We start from the raw sequence: 17,723 nt of genomic DNA on the forward strand, positions 1-17,723 counted from the left end.
ACCCAGCCATCCCATTACTGGGTATATACCCAAAGGATTATAAATCATGCTGCTATAAAGACACATGCACACGTATGTTTATTTTGGCACTATTCACAATAGCAAAGACTTGGAACCAACCCAAGTGTCCAACAATGATAGACTGGATTAAGGAAATGTGGCACATATACACCATGGAATACTATGCAGCCATAAAAATGATGAGTTCATGTCCTTTGTAGGGACATGGATGAAGCTAGAAACCATCATTCTCAGCAAACTATCGCAAGGACAAAAAAACAAACACTGCATATTCTCACTCATAGGTGGGAATTGAACAATGAGAACACATGGACACAGGAAGGGGAACATCACACATCGGGGCCTGTTGTGGGGTGGGGGGAGGGGGGAGGGATAGCATTAGGACATATACCTAATGTTAAATGACGAGTTAATGGGTGCAGCACACCAACATGGCACATGTATACATATGTAACAAACCTGCACGTTGTGCACATGTACCCTAAAACTTAAATTAAAAAAAAAAGTGTTTGGCAGTTTTATTAAAAATAAATACACAACTACTCTGATATAGCAATTTGATGCCTAGGTATATACCCAAAGGAATGAATACACATATCCACAAAAAACCAAAACAAAACAAAACAATACACACAGAATGTTTATTATAGCTTTATTCATAACAACAAAAAATTGGAAATAACTTAAATGTCAACAGGTAAAAGGATAAATGAATTATGATATATTCATATAATCAAATAGTCTATAACAATAAAAAAAGAAGAAGTACATTGCTGAAAGAAGCCAGGCATAAAACAGTATACAGTATGATTCCATTCACATGAAATCTGAGAACAACCAAAACTAATAGATCTTTAGAAAAGAGGAGTTATTTCTGGGAGATGTATAGACTAGGAAAGGGCACAAGAGAATTTGAAATTTTTAATACTTTGATCTGAGTGTATACATTTTTATATGATCTTGATATGAATGTATACATATGTAAAAAAATCAAGTACACTTATGATTAGTGCACTCTATTTACTGTATATATGTGATTTCTTACTTAGAAAAAAGGAGATGGACAAATTGGCCTGGCATGGTTTACTCAACAGATTTGATGACAGAGAGAAAAACCTATCAGCATACATATCACTTGCAAGTAAATAAAAATTCATTCTGAGGTTATGTAATATTAATATAAACAAAGCATAGAAAAAAACCATGAATCATGACTCATAAGGAAACATCTAAAATATTATATAGGAATATATTATGGACCAGCCACTGTATGCAACCATATCTTGATAGCAAAAATAGCGTGGAAGATGAAAAACAGTATCGAATTTCAGAATATTATTTTTAAAAAGTAGATACAGGTTGAGTATCCCTTATCTGAAATGTGTGGGAACAGAAGTACTTCAGATTTAACTTTTTCAGATTTTGGAATATTTAGGTATACATAATGAGATATCTTTGGGATGGGAAGTCTAAACATGAAATTCATTCATGTTTCATATATACATAGCTTGAAGGTAACTTTATACAATAGTTTTAATAAACTATGTATTGTGTGCCTTTGTGTTTTGACTGACCTGTCACATGAGGTCAGGTGTGAAATTCTCCACTTCTGCTGTCATGTTGGCACTCAAAAAGTTTTGGATTTTGGAGCATTTCAGATTTCGAATTTTCGGATTAGGAATGCTCCACCTGTAATTCTTTATGCTTTTGATTCTACAGAGGCTAAAATTTAAACAAAAAGCTTGCTGAAATTACTGCTATAGACTATGCATTATTTCTGTAAATAAATACAAAATTGAGATTTTCCTAAGCAAATCAAATACAAAAACAAATTGAAAAACTTTATTTTCTAAAAATATCTTCTGTGGCACACATCTTATTGAAGGTCAGCATCTAATGCAATTGTGGAGTATTATGCCATAAGGACCTAAGGACCAATCTAATTATAGCTGACAAGACTCCAATTTGACTATACTTTTAATGTCAAATTTAAAAAATCTGATTACTAAGTAACATACTTTCTAAAAAATAAAATTTCAAATTTCCTGCTCATTTATACACTTTCCATTGTACTCAAATACTTTGTTCCCAGTTTTCCTAGAGACCTACTTCCTGGAACCACCATCCTACTTACTTGGCACAGTAGTCATCCCCAGACTTTCCTCGTTTTCCTTTATGACATCTTTTAATTTCAGGATCCCATGCCTTCTCAGATTACTCCCTCATTTTGGTGAAGCACATCCTCCAGTGGCTTCCTAAGAAAGGATAGATGGTGAGATAAAATTCTGAGACCCTGCAAGTCTTAAGGTATCTTTATTTTAGCCCCACTCTTGATTGGATTATTTGAGTACAAAATTCTAGGTTGGAAATCATTTCTTTTTAAATTTAAAGACCTTGCTTTCATAGTCTTCCGGCATCCAGTGTTGCTACCAAGAAGTCTAAATGCCATTTTGAAAATGTATCCTTTTTATGTAACTTCCCCTGCTACCTTTTTTGGGAAGCTTTTAGGTCCCTCCAGAACTCTAGCATTCTGAAATATCCTAACAATGTGCGTTGTTATTTTTTAATTCATTTCACAGGGCACTTAGTGGACCCTTTTAATTTAGGAGACTCTTATATTTTCGGGAAATGTTCTTTATTTTTTTTCTCTCTTCACCTTCTTTCTCTGTTCTCTCATTTTGGAACTCTATTAGATGTTGCATCTTATTCAGGTTTAAGTTTCTTTTTTGTTCTTGCCTACTTTTCATTTCTTTGTTCTACTTTTTAAAATTTCTTCAAGTTATTTTCTAATACATCTACTGAATGTTTAATTTTAGTTTCCTGTTTTTCCAATAGCTTTTGTTTTTGGATTGGTCATTTTTAAAAATAGCATCCTGATCTCATTTCATGGAAGCAGGATATTCGTTTCTGAGAATATCACAGCTTCTTTATGTTCATCTTTCATGTTGAAGGTTTCCTCAAATATCTAGTGATCCTTGGCTATCTGTGTATAGTGATTTCAAGTGACTGAAAGCTGTATATGAATGAGTAGGGCTTGTGGACTCTCAGTTTCACTGTAACAAATAATCGAGTGTCAAGCTGTTTTTTTTTACTGCTCGTCTTTTTGGGTCAGGTGAGCAGGGCTGGGTATAAGCCCCATTGCCAGATTCTGTAGCCAGGTGGAGAAAGGGGACTGGAGGCTCGCAATATTCAGAATACTCACATTCTGTCAATCATTTTGTCTTCCATATAGCACATCACTACCACTACCATCCTCCCTCGTCCTCAGTGCTAAGTCTATTTGGTTAATTTCTCCAGACAATAAGGCTTCAGTCATCTGCTAGAGAGATAGCTGCCTGCCTACAAAGGAAGAGCAAAAATTCAACTTTCTTTATTACTCCCACCTTCCAGGGTACCTTGTGCCTTTAAATCTTTGAGTCTTTTGGAGTTTCTGGAAGGCAAAGATAGGTGTTCCAAATTTGTGAACCTTTTCTGTGATGAAGAATGGCTATCATAACTGTGCTACCTATCAAGTATTTTTTTTTTTTTAAAGAGTGATATACTTTCCCTTCATGATAAAGAAGAGTGAGAAAGTAACTGTTTAAAACACACACAGACGGCCAGGTGTGGTGGCTCACACCTGTAATCCCAGCACTTTGGGAGGCTGAGGTGGGCGGATCATGAGGTCAGGAGATCGAGACCATCCTGGCCAACATGGTGAAACCGTCTCTACTAAAATACAAAAAATTAGCTGGGCGTGCCTGTAGTCCCAGCTACTCAGGAGGCCAAGACAGGGAAATAGCTTGAACACAGGAGGTGGAGATTGCAGTGAGCCGACATCACGCCACTGCCCTCCAGCCTGGCGACAGAGTGAGTCTCTATCTCACAACAAACCACAAACCCAAACTACCTGCTGTTGAGACAGCATTTAAAAAATTTGTGTTTGCAAATATTGTAATGGTTATGTGGTTATTTTAGCTAAATACCACGTGTCTCCTATAAAAAGTCTTATATCTGCAATTGGGCCTCCTCTTCTGACACTCTACAACAGTTCTAAGAAATAAATAAATAAATATATAAGAAATACAACTTGGGTAAACTATGTGTGAGCCTTCCTTACCCCCAGTCTCTTATTATTAAATATTATTATTTTAGAGATGGGCACTTGCTCTGATGCCCATGTTGGGGTGCAGTGGCATGATCATAACCCACTGCAACCTCAAACTCCTCAGCTCAAGCAATCCTCCCAATTTAGCCTCCTGAGTAGCTGGGACTACGGATGTGCACCAGCACTGCTCCTGGCTACTAGTCAATTACTTAGACATAAGAAAACAACACATACTGGAAAGAGTCAAGACAGTTCCTGGGAACAACTATATAGACTAAAACCCAAGCTTAATCCATGCCACTAGCATATTTATAGGGTTGCAGATAAAATGCAAGAAACTAAATTTGAATTTCAGATAAATAACATAACTTTTTTTCTGGTATATGTGCCATATTTCATTATTTTTCTGAAGTTCAAATGTATTTGGGTGTCCTGTATTTCTTTTTGCTGAATCAGGCAACCCAACCCATTTAAAGAAACGTGTCCCAAGTAGGATGTGACAACATAGAAAAACTGCATTCAAAGAAGGAAACTGGGGTCTGGTCCAAAGCTTTCAAGCCAAGGGGGTCTACTTAAGTACCAAGTAGGTAGACAGGGACCAATATCATATAACACACTTTGCACTAAATCTACATGGAATGCATTGTCTGTGGCTAACATTAATGCCAGCTTTCAATTGATTCAGAAATTAGAATTCTTCAGGTAGTGGCTGTACCCTTCTTTCACCAGAGCTCTGCCACTCTATCAGGCCATTCTGGTTACTCAGGGTGCAACCAGAAAGCCCACCTAGGGTCTTTTTTGATGGAAGATGGCCATACCCTTGGGCTATTCCACTTGTTTGGGTACCTCTCAAAGAAGTTGCCCCTACTGGTCCATTGCTTAATTTATTGTAAACCAAAACCATCAGCTGACACACTGGAGTGTCAGGTGCCACAGCTGATACCATAGATGGAAGGGTAATATTAGGCATAGGCTGAGCAGTTAACCCAAACTTAACAATTTCTCCCCAAATAAAACTATAGTACCAGCCCCTTATTAACTGCAACACTCATTTCAGGAGTTTCATCTGGTTTCTGTTGCTAATTTGATAAACTAGCTTGGTTTATGTGTATACTAGGAAGTCAGTTTTAATCTTGTTAAGCTAACCAGTATCCCGAGTCCCTTCTGAATGATTATTGTTATATAGAGCCTAACTCCCCTAATGATCCCAGGAATTTTCATATCACGTGTCAGAATCATCTTCCTAAATAAACCGCCCAAATTCCAGTCAACTTCCTGTTTTATGATTCAACTTGAAACTCTTGCTAATATTTTTAACTGACGCCACAGTTTAGAAGCAATAACCCTATAGCTGTCTTCCTGTTACACTGTTGTTTTCCTTTTTTTTTTTTAAACCAGGTACCAGTGTAACACCAACACTTTGGGAGGCTGATGTGGGAGGATCGCTTGAGCTCAGGAGTTCCTGACCAGCCTGAGTGAAACTGCCTCTACAAAGAAATACAAAAATTGGCCTGTGTGGTGGTGTGCACCTGTAGTCCACAGCTACTGATGAGGCTGAGGTGGGAGGATGGCTTGAGCCTGGGAGGTCGAGGCTGTGGTGAGCCAAGATCATGCCCCTGCACTCCAGCCTGGGCAAGAGTGAAACCCTGTGTCAAAAAAATAAATAAAAAAAAAAAAAGAAGAAAACCAGGCATTCATTTTCCACAGCTCATTGAGAATAGCTGGTCATAGCTCTCACAGAAGATGGGAAGCCAGCAAGTGTCAGGTCACTGTGGTATATCCTCATCCTTTCCATTTCTTGGTCTCAGTTGCAAACTTTTATAATAAGTCTCACTGCTGCTGCTAATTGAAAGGAAGAGCTTGGCAAACTGCATGAAATTAGCAGACTCAAATATGTAGTCATTAACTCAACTTTATTTAACATTATTTGAGACACATCATAGAGATTTTTCTTTTAGCAACAGCAAGTTGACATAGAAGTACTGGTGGTTGGTCCAGCTAATGTAACTCTCTCAGTCCAATGGGTATCAGTGGTGGACAGATATGTTACCAGCTTGCACAGTTATCTCATGAAGTCTGAGAAGTTATCCAGACTTCTCAGGCTGTTCTATATATCCTAGCTACCTGAGCAGAACACTTTTGGCCCTGATCTTTGTGCCACTACCTTGTGATTAGCAGATTTAATTTAAATCTGTATACAAAATATCTATATATTTTCTCCATTTCCTTGGCTGAGTATCCGTTGTGGGGGTTTAATTGAAGTCTGCCCTCCATATGAATCTTCATTACACTTGGATGGCTGCTCCATTCAATTCTTTCATATGATTCTCCAGTATAAGCTATTTTCAATATGTGAAGGGCCAACATATGGATTAGGGTTTAGGTTTATTTCATATGACCCTAGATAGCAGAAATGGCTTGGGGTAATATATAGGTTCATATATTTTAAAATTAATTTCCTATGTGTAGTAATCTTATTTAGTTTTGCATTCCCAGTGTCTGCACTAGAGTAGGCACTTCTCCATAGCAATATTGGATGAATGGCTAAATTTCTAACAAGAGATATTTAAAACTAACAGGCTGCTCCAAAAGACATGTTCTCTAACACTGGAGCCAAAAGTAGAAAGCCAGATGCAAGCCAACTTACGCATCAGAAAATAACCCAAGTGACTTCTAAAGTCTTTAAATGCTTTAGCTATTTACACTAATATCAAAACATTTTCATCAGAGACTTTTTTTTTTTTTTAAATATGGACAGGTGTGATAGAAGGCCCAGCAGGAAGGGCTTCTGTCCCCTAGAGGGGACCTATCATATGCCCTCCTGCCATGCATGTATGGATTTTTTCCTTTTTTTAGGAAGCAGATGGGATTAAAAGACATGATTATGGTCTTTGAGGCTCAAGGTATCTGGACTGTTTTAATAAACATGTTGCCTATGGCTGGGCGTGGTGGCTCACGCCTGTAATCCCAGCACTTTGGGAGGCTGAGGCAGGTGTATCACCTGAAGTCAGGAGTTAGAGACCAGCCTGACCAATTGAGAAACCCCGTCTCTACTAAAAATACAAAATTAGCTGGGTGTGGTGGCACATGCCTGTAATTGCAGCTACTCGGGAGGCTGAGGCAGAATTGCTTGAACCCGGGAGGTGGAGGTTGCAGTGAGCCAAGATTGCACCATTGCACTCCAGCCTGGGCAACGAGTGAAACTACATCTCAAAAAAAAAAAGTTGCCTATCTGCACTGAGAAAGTAAAAGACAGTTAATGTCCACTGGTTTAGAAAGTTTCCTTACTCCTTTGATAAATATTTCCATAAATAGAGGATAAATTCATCTTTTTATCCTAATTATGGTGACTGCATTTAACCAGAAGCCAACATAGGGAGTGCAAAGGTAGTAAATTCATTCCCAAACCCAGTGTTTATGGCACACACAAAGTTAACTTAAGGCTTATTTAGGTACCTGTTATTTGTGCAACCTGTAATTACTTAAAATATATAAACAAATAAGCTCACTTTGAATCTTGACTGAATATCAGACATTTTCTTCTTCAAGTGTTTCTTCTCTAGAGACGCCAAGTCATCTCCTGTCAGACATACTATATAGATTCAGGTACTGTATCTATTAACTCTATTCAGTACTTAGTGAATGTAGAATATGCCTTAAGCAAAGTAGGATCTATTTCATTTGTTGAGGACAAATGACCATACTCTGTTCAGCATGTACAAAGCTATTGGTTTATTCAGCTGCCAAGCTGGGGAAAGGCTTCCTTTCGAAGTGAATAGCAAAAATGCATTCATGAGCAAGGCACTTTTATACACACACACACACAGAGAAAAAGGAACATATTATGAACACATAAACATCAACATATTTTAATATTCAGACCTCTTCCCTACCTCCTCCCACCTCCACTTAAACAAACAAAAAAAAAAAAAAAAAAAAAGGAAAGTTTCCTGTAACATTTTAGAAACCAGTTTCACAGAATACCTACATAGGAACAATTTCTGATACATTCAGTTACACTAACAATATGATATGGTTTCAGGTCAATAATTTCCACTAACAAATACTTTTATTCTACAATTCCCTCTTTTTTTCCTTTAGACAAGACAACTAAGGCTCAGCAGAAATATTCACTAAGTTATAAGCATTCTTTTCTTAAAGTTGCTATATATTTACACAATTTGTGATTCCTAACTGCCTTTTTTTTTTTTTTTTGAGACGGTGTCTCACTGTTGCCCAGGCTGGAGTGCAGTGGTGCGATCTCGGCTCATTGCAACCTCCACCTCCCAGGCTCAAGCAATTCTCCTGTCTCAGCCTCCCAAGTAGCTTCGATTACAGGCACACCCCACCACGCCCGGCTAATTTTTATATTTTTAGTACAGACGGGCTTTCACCATGTTGGCCAGGCTGGTCACGAACTCCTGATCTCAAGTGATCCACCTGCCTCAGCCTCCCAGACTGTTGGGATTACAGGCATGAGCCACCGTGCCTGGCCTGCTTCAATTTTTTGATGCCACTTTGTAAACGGCACTTAATTATGGAAAATAGGAAAAAGCAAAACTAAAATAAGGAAGAGGATATATATATATATATACTTTTCACAATCTCTTTTCTGATTCCCTTTAGATGCCCAGTCAACCAGGACCACACACAGATTTCATTTTATTTGTGGAGTATATGAAAAGATTTAATAGTCTCATGCATTTTATTTTACGTATACTGATTTCTATGTTTTGACTGATTATTTAAATAAACAAAACAAGACTCATTTACAAGGGCATATACTCTTCCTTGTTTGGCCAGAAGAAAATCTATAGCTAAATCTACTTAGAAAAACAATGCTGCTAAAACTCTTAACTTCAGATTGTATTAGGATGAGATTTTCTGATAAGAAGGTTCTTTAAAATTAGAAGGGTTCAATCTCAGCACTTTGGGAGGCCGAGGCAGGTGGATCACGAGGTCAGGAGATCAAGACCATCCTGGCTAACACGGTGAAACCCCGTCTCTACTAAAAATACAAAAAATTAGCCGGGCGTGGTGGATGCCTATAGTCCCCAGCTATTCGGGAGGGAGAGGCAGGAGAATGGCGTGAACCCGGGAGGCAGAGCTTGCAGTGAGCTGAGATTGTGCCACTGAACTCCAGCCTGGGCGACAGAGCGAGATTCCGTCTCAACAAAAAAAAAAAAAAAAAAAAAAATTAGAAGGGTTCCTGAAAAGTTTGCAATGGATGTGGAAAGTACTTGAACTTTTACTCCAGGAAATGCTATACAGATTAAAATTTTAATCCATTAGCAGTTAATACTGAAAGCAGAAATGCTCTCTTAATCATTTTTCCATTCATCTTTTGAAACGTTATTTTATTTACTCTTGACAAAAGTCTGAGTACCAAGATTCAGGAAACACATTCCCTACAGAACAGGTGTTTGTTTAATCCCAAGGGATGATCTTATAGGCTGATTTAGCCAGAGACAGCCTGGTGGGAGACTCTGATATAGAACGTTCATGCTGTAATTTTAAGTACCATAATAAGTTTGTAGTAGTATAGGCTAGGCTTAAAACTGCACTCCTCCTGCCTCCCCTCCCCGCCAAATAAAAGAAAAAATGAAAGGAACTCTGAAGAGTGTCATATGCAGACACATCTATATAAAATCTGGGAAAGAAATTCATATCCCTGCCATTTTCCTTTGTGTAGTTACTCAATTTAACTACCTCAAAAAAAAAAAGAAAAAAAAAAGGAACCCTAAAGAGTGTCATATGTAGGCACATCTATATAAAAGCTGGGAAAGAAATTCATAGTCCTGCCATTTTCCTTTGTGTAGTTACTCAATTTAATTCAACTACTTCCATAGAAATGCATGTTAGAGAAGAGTATGCTCAGAAAGGTATTATTGTGGGTAGCTAACTTCTTGCTTTCAACAATGGCTGTTCTGAAGTCTGGATAACAAAAGGGTGGTGGTCTACTTTTCTTCATTAATAATCAGATATCTCATTAAAGCCATTCAGAAAGGCAGAATAAACTGGGGTGGGGTGAGAAGTGAGTGTGAAGAATATTCAACTATCTTCTGTAATACGGTCCCCTTAACTAATTCTCCGTTGTTTTTTTTTTTTTGAGACAGTCTCGCTCTGTCACCCAGGCTGGAGTACAGTGGCACAATCTCGACTCACCGCAACCTCTGCCTCCTGGGTTCAAGTGATTCTCCTGTTTCAGCCTCCCGAGTAGCTGGGATTACAGGCATGCACTGCCGCGCCCGGCTAATTGTTTTATTTTTAGTAGACACGGGGTTTCACTGTGTTGGCAAGGCTAGTCTCAAACTTCCGACCTCAGCAGATCTACCCGCCTCAGCCTCCCAAAGTGCTGGGATTACAAGTGTGAGCCACCATGCCTGACCTTGATATTATCATTTTATCTACAGGGTTTGTCAAAGGGTATCCTCATTGGCCTGCCAGGGCATAAGAGAGTTTGACTGAGAAGGCATTAGTGGACTGTGTAATGACTAACTTTGTACCCCTTTCTCAATTAGCAACATCAGAGATATCAGAATAAATGGTAGATCTTTACAGTGATGCAGTTAGGAGTTTGTTAACTGCCTTTTGGAAGTCAGTGTAAGAATAAGTAGTGTTGATGGGTTCAGTACGAGTTGTTTCCTTAACTGTTTTAGTCAGCCAGCCACAGCAACACCCAGAAACACATGAATTAGGGATCTGTTTTAGGTATTCAGGTATGGGAGTGGCTCTACTCAATGTTCGGCTTAGCTGTTTGGTGGCAAATTGCAGTGCTCCATTTAGAGTGGCATGATCTCTAGAGAGCCGGCTGGGACTTGTAAGAGGCTTTTGAAAAGGTGGGACTCCACAAGAGGCCAGAGGGGGCCATTCAGGAATTGGTTCCAGTTTGGGGACACAATGGGAACAATGGGAGAGTCTTAGACCTATCTCTCGAAGTATATGGACTGGTGTGCTTGGATCCAAGAGTTTAGCATGATACAACCAGGAATTAGGATTTAAAGGTTTCCAAGTTGTGGAATATTTTAAAAGGCACTTAACCTGCCAGGCAAGACTCTCAAGAGGCGATAAGTTGGGCACCATAGAGTCCTCTTCTTCAGAGGAATCCCACTCTTCCCCAGAACTCTCATTTAGGTAGCTAATATTTTCTTCTTCCTCACTTTCTGATTCTGACAAGTGGTCAGGAGAGGGATTTCTAGGACCCATCAGAATAAAAAAGAGTAAGGAACCAGAAAAAGGTAATAATCTAAGCCAGCAGAACACTGACTAACACTGGCAAATAGAAATAAGAGATGAAAAATCCTTTCGCCAAGATTAATTTGTCTTTCAGTCCATTACACACATAAAGTATGCTTGCGGCCCACACCACTGTGCCGTTCTTCAAGATTATGTTGTATATTCTTCACTTACAAGGAAGACATCTCAGTTTCCAGGACCAGTTCAGTGTGTAAAAGTGTTAGTCACTTACCAGTGGCACAGGTCAGAGTATCTCCTTCAAATTCTGGCTACCCAAGAATAGAAGGGGTCCTCATCTAGGCAAGCTGATTTACTTAGCATAGTCCCAATTGGTAGTGATACTGTGAAGAGACACTTTTTGTGCTGTTTTGCTGGCAGTGATATTATATCTACTTGACAATCAAAAGAAGCTCAGTAGTTGTCTTGGTTGTCCGCTGGTATAGCAACTTTTGTGCAGGGGGAATGATGGGATGAGCTGTCAAGAACATCTGGTGTATAAGGATCCGATGCTTTCCATAGGTGATGCAAATGCCCTTGGAAACTGGTGATTTAGCTGTTGGACTATCTGGAAAGGTAGCCTTAACCTGTGAATGAGAAGACTAGAGACATGATATTAAAGCCTGAAAGCACTGGATAACATTATTGCCTACCTAACTTTAAGATATCTAAAATCAGAACAAATGCTGAGCAAGAAGTCTTACAGACTCTTCCCTCTCTATCTCACAGGCTTAGGCCAATTTACCTGTTGGTAATAGCTCTTACAATCACAATATTGGGGAGCAAAGTCTGGGGCCATTTTAATTTTTTGTTGGTACATAACTAGGCCAGTTTGTATGCAGTTTTAGCCTAGAAAATTACTTTTGCAAAAGCTGATCCTTTATGCCCCAAACTCCAAATAGAGAGCTATAAAAGTTTTTTTTTTTTTTTTACCTTCAGAGGTGCTTGTTGGAATTAGTTTTAGGGGGCCTGTCCTGGTGGTAGAGCTGCTAGATGTTAGGACTCTTGCTGGGACCTCAGAAGTTGTGATCCTATCACCAATTCTATATAAGCTGTTCCACAAAAAAAGAAAAAAGCATGAAAACTGACCAGCTACTTTTATAAAGATAACAAAAATAAATCCCAAACTTAGAGATGAACCAAACAAGGAAAGTATAGGCTCACTTCACTTGCAAAATCCTAAATATCACTTAACAGAATCCAACAGTACATTAAAAAGAATGTTATTATCAAATATGGCCTATCCCGGGAAAGTAAGAATAGCTCAAATTAAAAAAAATGTATAAATTACCAGAACTAAAGGAAAAAAAGAATTTTATTGAATGTGGATAACTTTTGTTAGTTCCTGACCAACATGTATTTATTCTTTAAAAGACAAAACAAAACATTTTTACCAAAAAGAAAGAGAATGTAACTTTCTCAACTTGGTAAAGGTTATCTACCAAAATCTTTAAGCAAACATTATCCTGAATAAGATGAGATACATTTCCTTTAAAAGTGAAGTCAGGGGCAGGACACAGTGGCTCATGCTTGTAATCCTAGCATTTTGGGAGGCCAAGGGTGGAGGATCACTTGAGGTCAGGAGTTCAAGACCAGCCTGGGCAATATAGCAAGACCCTGTCTCTACAAAAAAATTTAAAAAATTTAGCCAGGCGTGGTGGTGTGTGCCTTTAGTTCTAGCTACTTGGGAGGCTGAGGCAGGAGGATTGCTTGAGCCCAGGAGTTGGAGGCTGCGTGGTGAGCTATGATCATACTGCTGTACTCCAATCTGGGTGACAGAATGAGACTCTTTTCTACAACAACAAAAGGTGAAATTAGCTAAAGATGACCATGTTGACTGAGACTGATACTGTCTGACACAGTACTGAAAGTCCTAATCAACATTTTTCTCTTTTTGGAAAAAGATATGTTAAGAATTGGAAGAGATAAAACTATTAGCTTACAGATGATATCATCCAATTTAAAAAAACCATACAAACTATTAGAATTCAACAAGGTTCCTGATCTGAGATTAACCTATGAATATTCATTAATTACTTATATAACACTATTTGCCATGTACTACTCTAGTAACTGCACAAATGTTAACTATTTTAAAATTCTTCTAACAACCCTAAAAGTTGGTACTTTTGTTGTCCGCATCTTACCTGTGGATTAAGTTACGTGACCAAAGCCATTCATCTAGTAAGTCACAGGGCCAGTGTTTCAACTCAGGCACTGTTAACTTTTATACCAGCAATACTAACTAGACCATATATAAAGACATTTCACAGAAGGAAAAACAAACAACAAAAACCTAATCCTATAAAGAACCTAGGAACTAATCATTAATATATAAGACCTAATAAACAATATAGACGATAATTTAAAATACAGACATTCCATGCTCTTGGATGGAACAAATATCATAAAGATATCAACTTTCTCCCTATTAATTTATACAATTCCAATCAAATTTTTAAGGAAGTCTATAAACAAACCTTAAAGTTTATATAGAAAGAATAAAATTCCACATATAGCCAAATGAACTGTTTAAACAGAAGAGTAAGGGAGTTCCTATTCTTCAAGGTATGTCCTATGACTAAAGTCACAGAAATTAAAATAGGGTGGGATTAGCGTAAGAACAGACAATATCCAATAGAGCTGAACAGAGCTTAGAAACAGAGCTATATATAATTTGGGAATGTAATATAAAATAAGGTTGGCACAAAAACTAAGGGTGAATGGATATGTTTAGTACATATTATTGGTACAACTGGCTCATTATATGAAAAAAAAGTAAAACTGTATTGGAATAAGAATTAAGAAAAAATTAAGAACAAGGTTAAGAAAAAAACGAAAAGTAAAACCATTTAATACATATACATATAATGACATGTATAAGGGAGGATTCATGATGGATTAAAGACCTAAATGTCGATGGTAAAACTATATAGTTAGTTAAATATAATACAGAATATCTTTGTGAAATGAGGCCAAGGAAAGACTTCTTAAACAAAAAAGCATAAAGCACCAGACCAAAGAATGAATTTAATCACATCACAATTAATCACTTCTGGACTGAACTAAAGATACCAATGACAAAGTTAAATCAATTTTTAAGAAAGATAGCAACTTCATTAAAGAAATGAGCAAAGGACAAAGATATCCAAATTATATAAAGAGAAAATCCCAAGACACGAACAATATGATCACATTATGCTATCAGTTTGGTAGAATAAGAAAGCTGGATAACACCAAGTGTCAGTAAGTTCTTTTTTGGAACTGGCACCGCTGGTGGGATTGCAGAGTGGAGTAACTGTTCCAAAGAACAGTCCGGCAGCACTACTTAGGCAAACTATTTGCACATCTCATGATCTAGCAATCCTACTTTTGGGCATAGATAGCAAAGAAATTCCCGTAAGAACAACATGTATGAAGATATACCCTGAAGCTACATCTGTGATGACAGGAATTAGAAGCATTCTAGGTTCCTATCGCTGGAGAAGCGGACTGGTAAAATCTGGTGGAAACACATTCCAAGTATATATACACTAACATGGGTGGCCTTTAAAGGCATAGCTTTAAATGAGAAAAGAAACAATACCAATGTCTCGTTTATGCTACTCTGTAGGGGGGATTTCCAAAATCAAAGTCAGTGAACATTTTCATTATCGAATACACTGAGTTGTGCTAATAAGGTCATATGGTATGGCTTCAGGTCAGCAATTTTCCTCTAATGAGTATTTCTCTGGCTTTCACACACTCCTAGCACGGTGTCTGGCATATATGAGTGGCTCAGTAAATGTATCTGAAAGAATCAGAGAATGGCAAAGGCCTGCAGTAAGTAACTACCACAAGCATGTTCTATTTTACTCCAGGGAGAGAACAGTTCCAAGTTATATCTTGGTGATTTGGTAATGTTAGACAAAGACAAATGAGATAATTTTTTAAGGCAGGATCAACATATATGATGCTACTACAGCAATATAAAGGAAACTGCTTATAACTTTATCTTTAGGAAGAAACAATGTAATACTTCTAAGTTTAGTTTATAGTACTATTACCTTGTTCAATCTGAAAAAGAGTATTCATTCTTTGTCGTGGACCCGTAGTCTTTATTAACTGAGACAGCAGAAGCTATTGGCTTTAATTGTGCTGTCCTCTAATATTTTTACTATTTTCACTTCAGCCAGATTGCACCTGTGAGATTACTAATTGGCTATACTTCAGTTATTATGTTACTCAGAAAATTTTTAAAAAGGCTCTTACTCTCCCATAATTGTTTTTGTTCTGTTTCACAGTACAAAAGTCAGGAAAAATGTAAGCTTTAAGGCAGTATACTATGTTGTTTAAATTTAATTTAGCACCTTTTAAAAAATATTTTCAGATTATAATATCAAAAAATACTGAGCTCCTACCCCCATGGCTTTAACCATTAAAAAAAAAACAAAAAACAACAACCTAACCAAAATATAGTTAGGCTGACCTCTGGCGGCCAGATGTCTCATTCTTCTGTAACTGACAAAATGGTGTGATGTCTCTGTTGGTGAGACAGCCAAATAGAATAAAGAAATACTAGCCGGGTGTGGTGGCTCACGCCTGTAATCTCAGCACTTTGGGAGGCAAACGCGGGTGGATCACCCGAGGTCAGGAGTTCGAGACCAGCCTGGCCAACATGGCAAAACCCCATCTTTATTAAAAATACAAAAGATTAGCCAGGTGTGGTGGTGCATGCCTGTAACCCAGCTACTTGGGAGACTGAGGTGGGAGAATCGCTTGAACCTGGGAGGCAGAGGTTGCAGTGGGCCGAGATTGCGCCATTGCACTCCAGCCTGGGCAACACAGCAAGACTCTGTCTCAAAATAAAAATAAAAAAAAATATTATAAACGTCACAAAGCAAAATTATGGGCAACACAAATGTTACCACATTCTTATCTTAACTAGCAGTTGAATATCTACAAAGTTTGAGGAATTAAGCAGGAGAATGGATAAGGTATGGCATATTAATACAATGGAGTACTATAGCAACCTGTCTGTGCTGTAGTTTCCTCATCTTAAAAGAAGATCAAAGTTATCCCACAGGGTTTGTAAGCAGTAAACGAAGTAAAGTGCTTAGAATGGTGTCTGGCACATGATAAAGGTTAATTAAGTGCAAGTTACTATTATTAACATATCAATATGAACCACAGCAATATTGATTGAAAAAAGCCAGATGCACATATATAATTATTCATTTAATGGTTAAAACGTGCAAAATAGTACAATATCCTCATTCAGGGATTTATTCATGTCATTAATATATAAAAATCTGCATGGTAAAAGTTAACAGTATATTCAGAAAATCCATTACTTCTTCGGAGGGCAGGTAATTCAAAAGGAGAAAGATGTACAGGTGGCTTTAGTAATGTTCTATTTCTTTAGCTGGCAGTAGGTTACTGAGGTGTAGGAGAGGGAAAAACGGCTTCCCTCCATCCTCCTAGTTCTTTGGCTGGGTTACAAATTAACCTGACATAGACATTAACAAGAAAAAAACCCCGTACTTAAATTACATACGCAGAGGAGCCCCACCATGGTCAGAGGATTGAAGATTACACAGCATCCTACGCTACTCAAGAAATGGGGGCTTGCGGCTTTCTGGGGGATGGTGGCCACAAAGTTGTGGAAAGGTGAAGGGAGGAAATATACGGTGAATAAAAGTTGTCTTGGTATGCAGATAAGATCTCCCAGGTAACAAAAATTATCGCAGAGCTGCCCTCTTCCTGATACAGATCCTTTACTGACGTATATTTCCTCTGTAAATGTAAATTTCTTTTACAACAGGACAGATTTTCAGAGCGACTCCTGTGTCTGCATTTTATCAGAATACCAGCTCAAAATATACCCTAGAAGTATATTGTAGGGTGGCATATTTTGGTCTCCTACAGTCCTATTTTTAGATGGTGCATCCTGAGATCCAACAGAAGTTCTGTCTGATATAATTTCATTTAAAATTTAAAAACCTAGTTCCTACTCTTCTTTATTTTAACCACTACCCGAAAGACCTTTCCATTCTCTTGAGTTCTCCCTTAATACACTGTCCTTGTGCACACTTGTAAACAGGGCCTCCACAGCTGCACATCTAGAAACGGCAGCAGCTAAGTTAGCCCGCACCCCCCGCTTCGCAGCGATCCCCGGGCTGCCTGCACGCCCTGCGGAACCTCGCAGTCGGCTTCACCAGGGCAGGGACTAAGGCCTTCACAAGACAGCATCCGTCTCCACTAACCTCGGGTCGCCCCGCTCAGGGGACCCAGCAGCATCTCCCTTCTCAGAGGTGGCCGGGCCTCCGGAACGCGCTACGAACTTTCCTCTGTCGCCGTCTCTCGAAACGGAGCCCTCGTGTGGGGATTCCCCGCCCTTAGG

The 17,723-nt window shown here is 38.4% G+C and overlaps 1 protein-coding gene across 4 annotated transcripts; it reads right to left on the reverse strand.

The window, feature by feature from the left end:
- Nucleotides 1-659: 659 nt before the first annotated feature.
- Nucleotides 660-17,722, reverse strand: DCAF16 (DDB1 and CUL4 associated factor 16). 4 transcript variants are annotated; one of them, XR_008502197.2, is made up of 4 exons: nucleotides 17,587-17,722; nucleotides 12,275-12,393; nucleotides 11,577-11,943; nucleotides 660-2,276 (listed from the first exon to the last, which is right to left on the reverse strand). XR_008502197.2 is itself a non-coding variant. In XM_054485851.2 (3 exons), exon 3 carries the CDS (start codon nucleotides 11,312-11,314, stop codon nucleotides 10,664-10,666), a length of 651 nt encoding a protein of 216 aa, XP_054341826.1. In that variant the 5' UTR covers nucleotides 11,315-11,928; nucleotides 12,275-12,393; nucleotides 17,587-17,722; the 3' UTR covers nucleotides 5,451-10,663. The 4 variants fall into 4 exon arrangements, 3 of the variants coding, with proteins under 3 accessions (XP_054341826.1, XP_054341827.1, XP_054341828.1); XM_054485851.2 differs by lacking the exon at nucleotides 660-2,276 and having other exon boundaries at nucleotides 5,451-11,928; XM_054485852.2 differs by lacking the exon at nucleotides 660-2,276 and having other exon boundaries at nucleotides 5,451-11,943.
- Nucleotide 17,723: the final 1 nt, after the last annotated feature.

This window comes from Pongo pygmaeus, chromosome 3 (genome assembly GCF_028885625.2).
Source record: "Pongo pygmaeus isolate AG05252 chromosome 3, NHGRI_mPonPyg2-v2.0_pri, whole genome shotgun sequence".
Classification (NCBI taxonomy): Eukaryota; Metazoa; Chordata; class Mammalia; order Primates; family Hominidae; genus Pongo; species Pongo pygmaeus.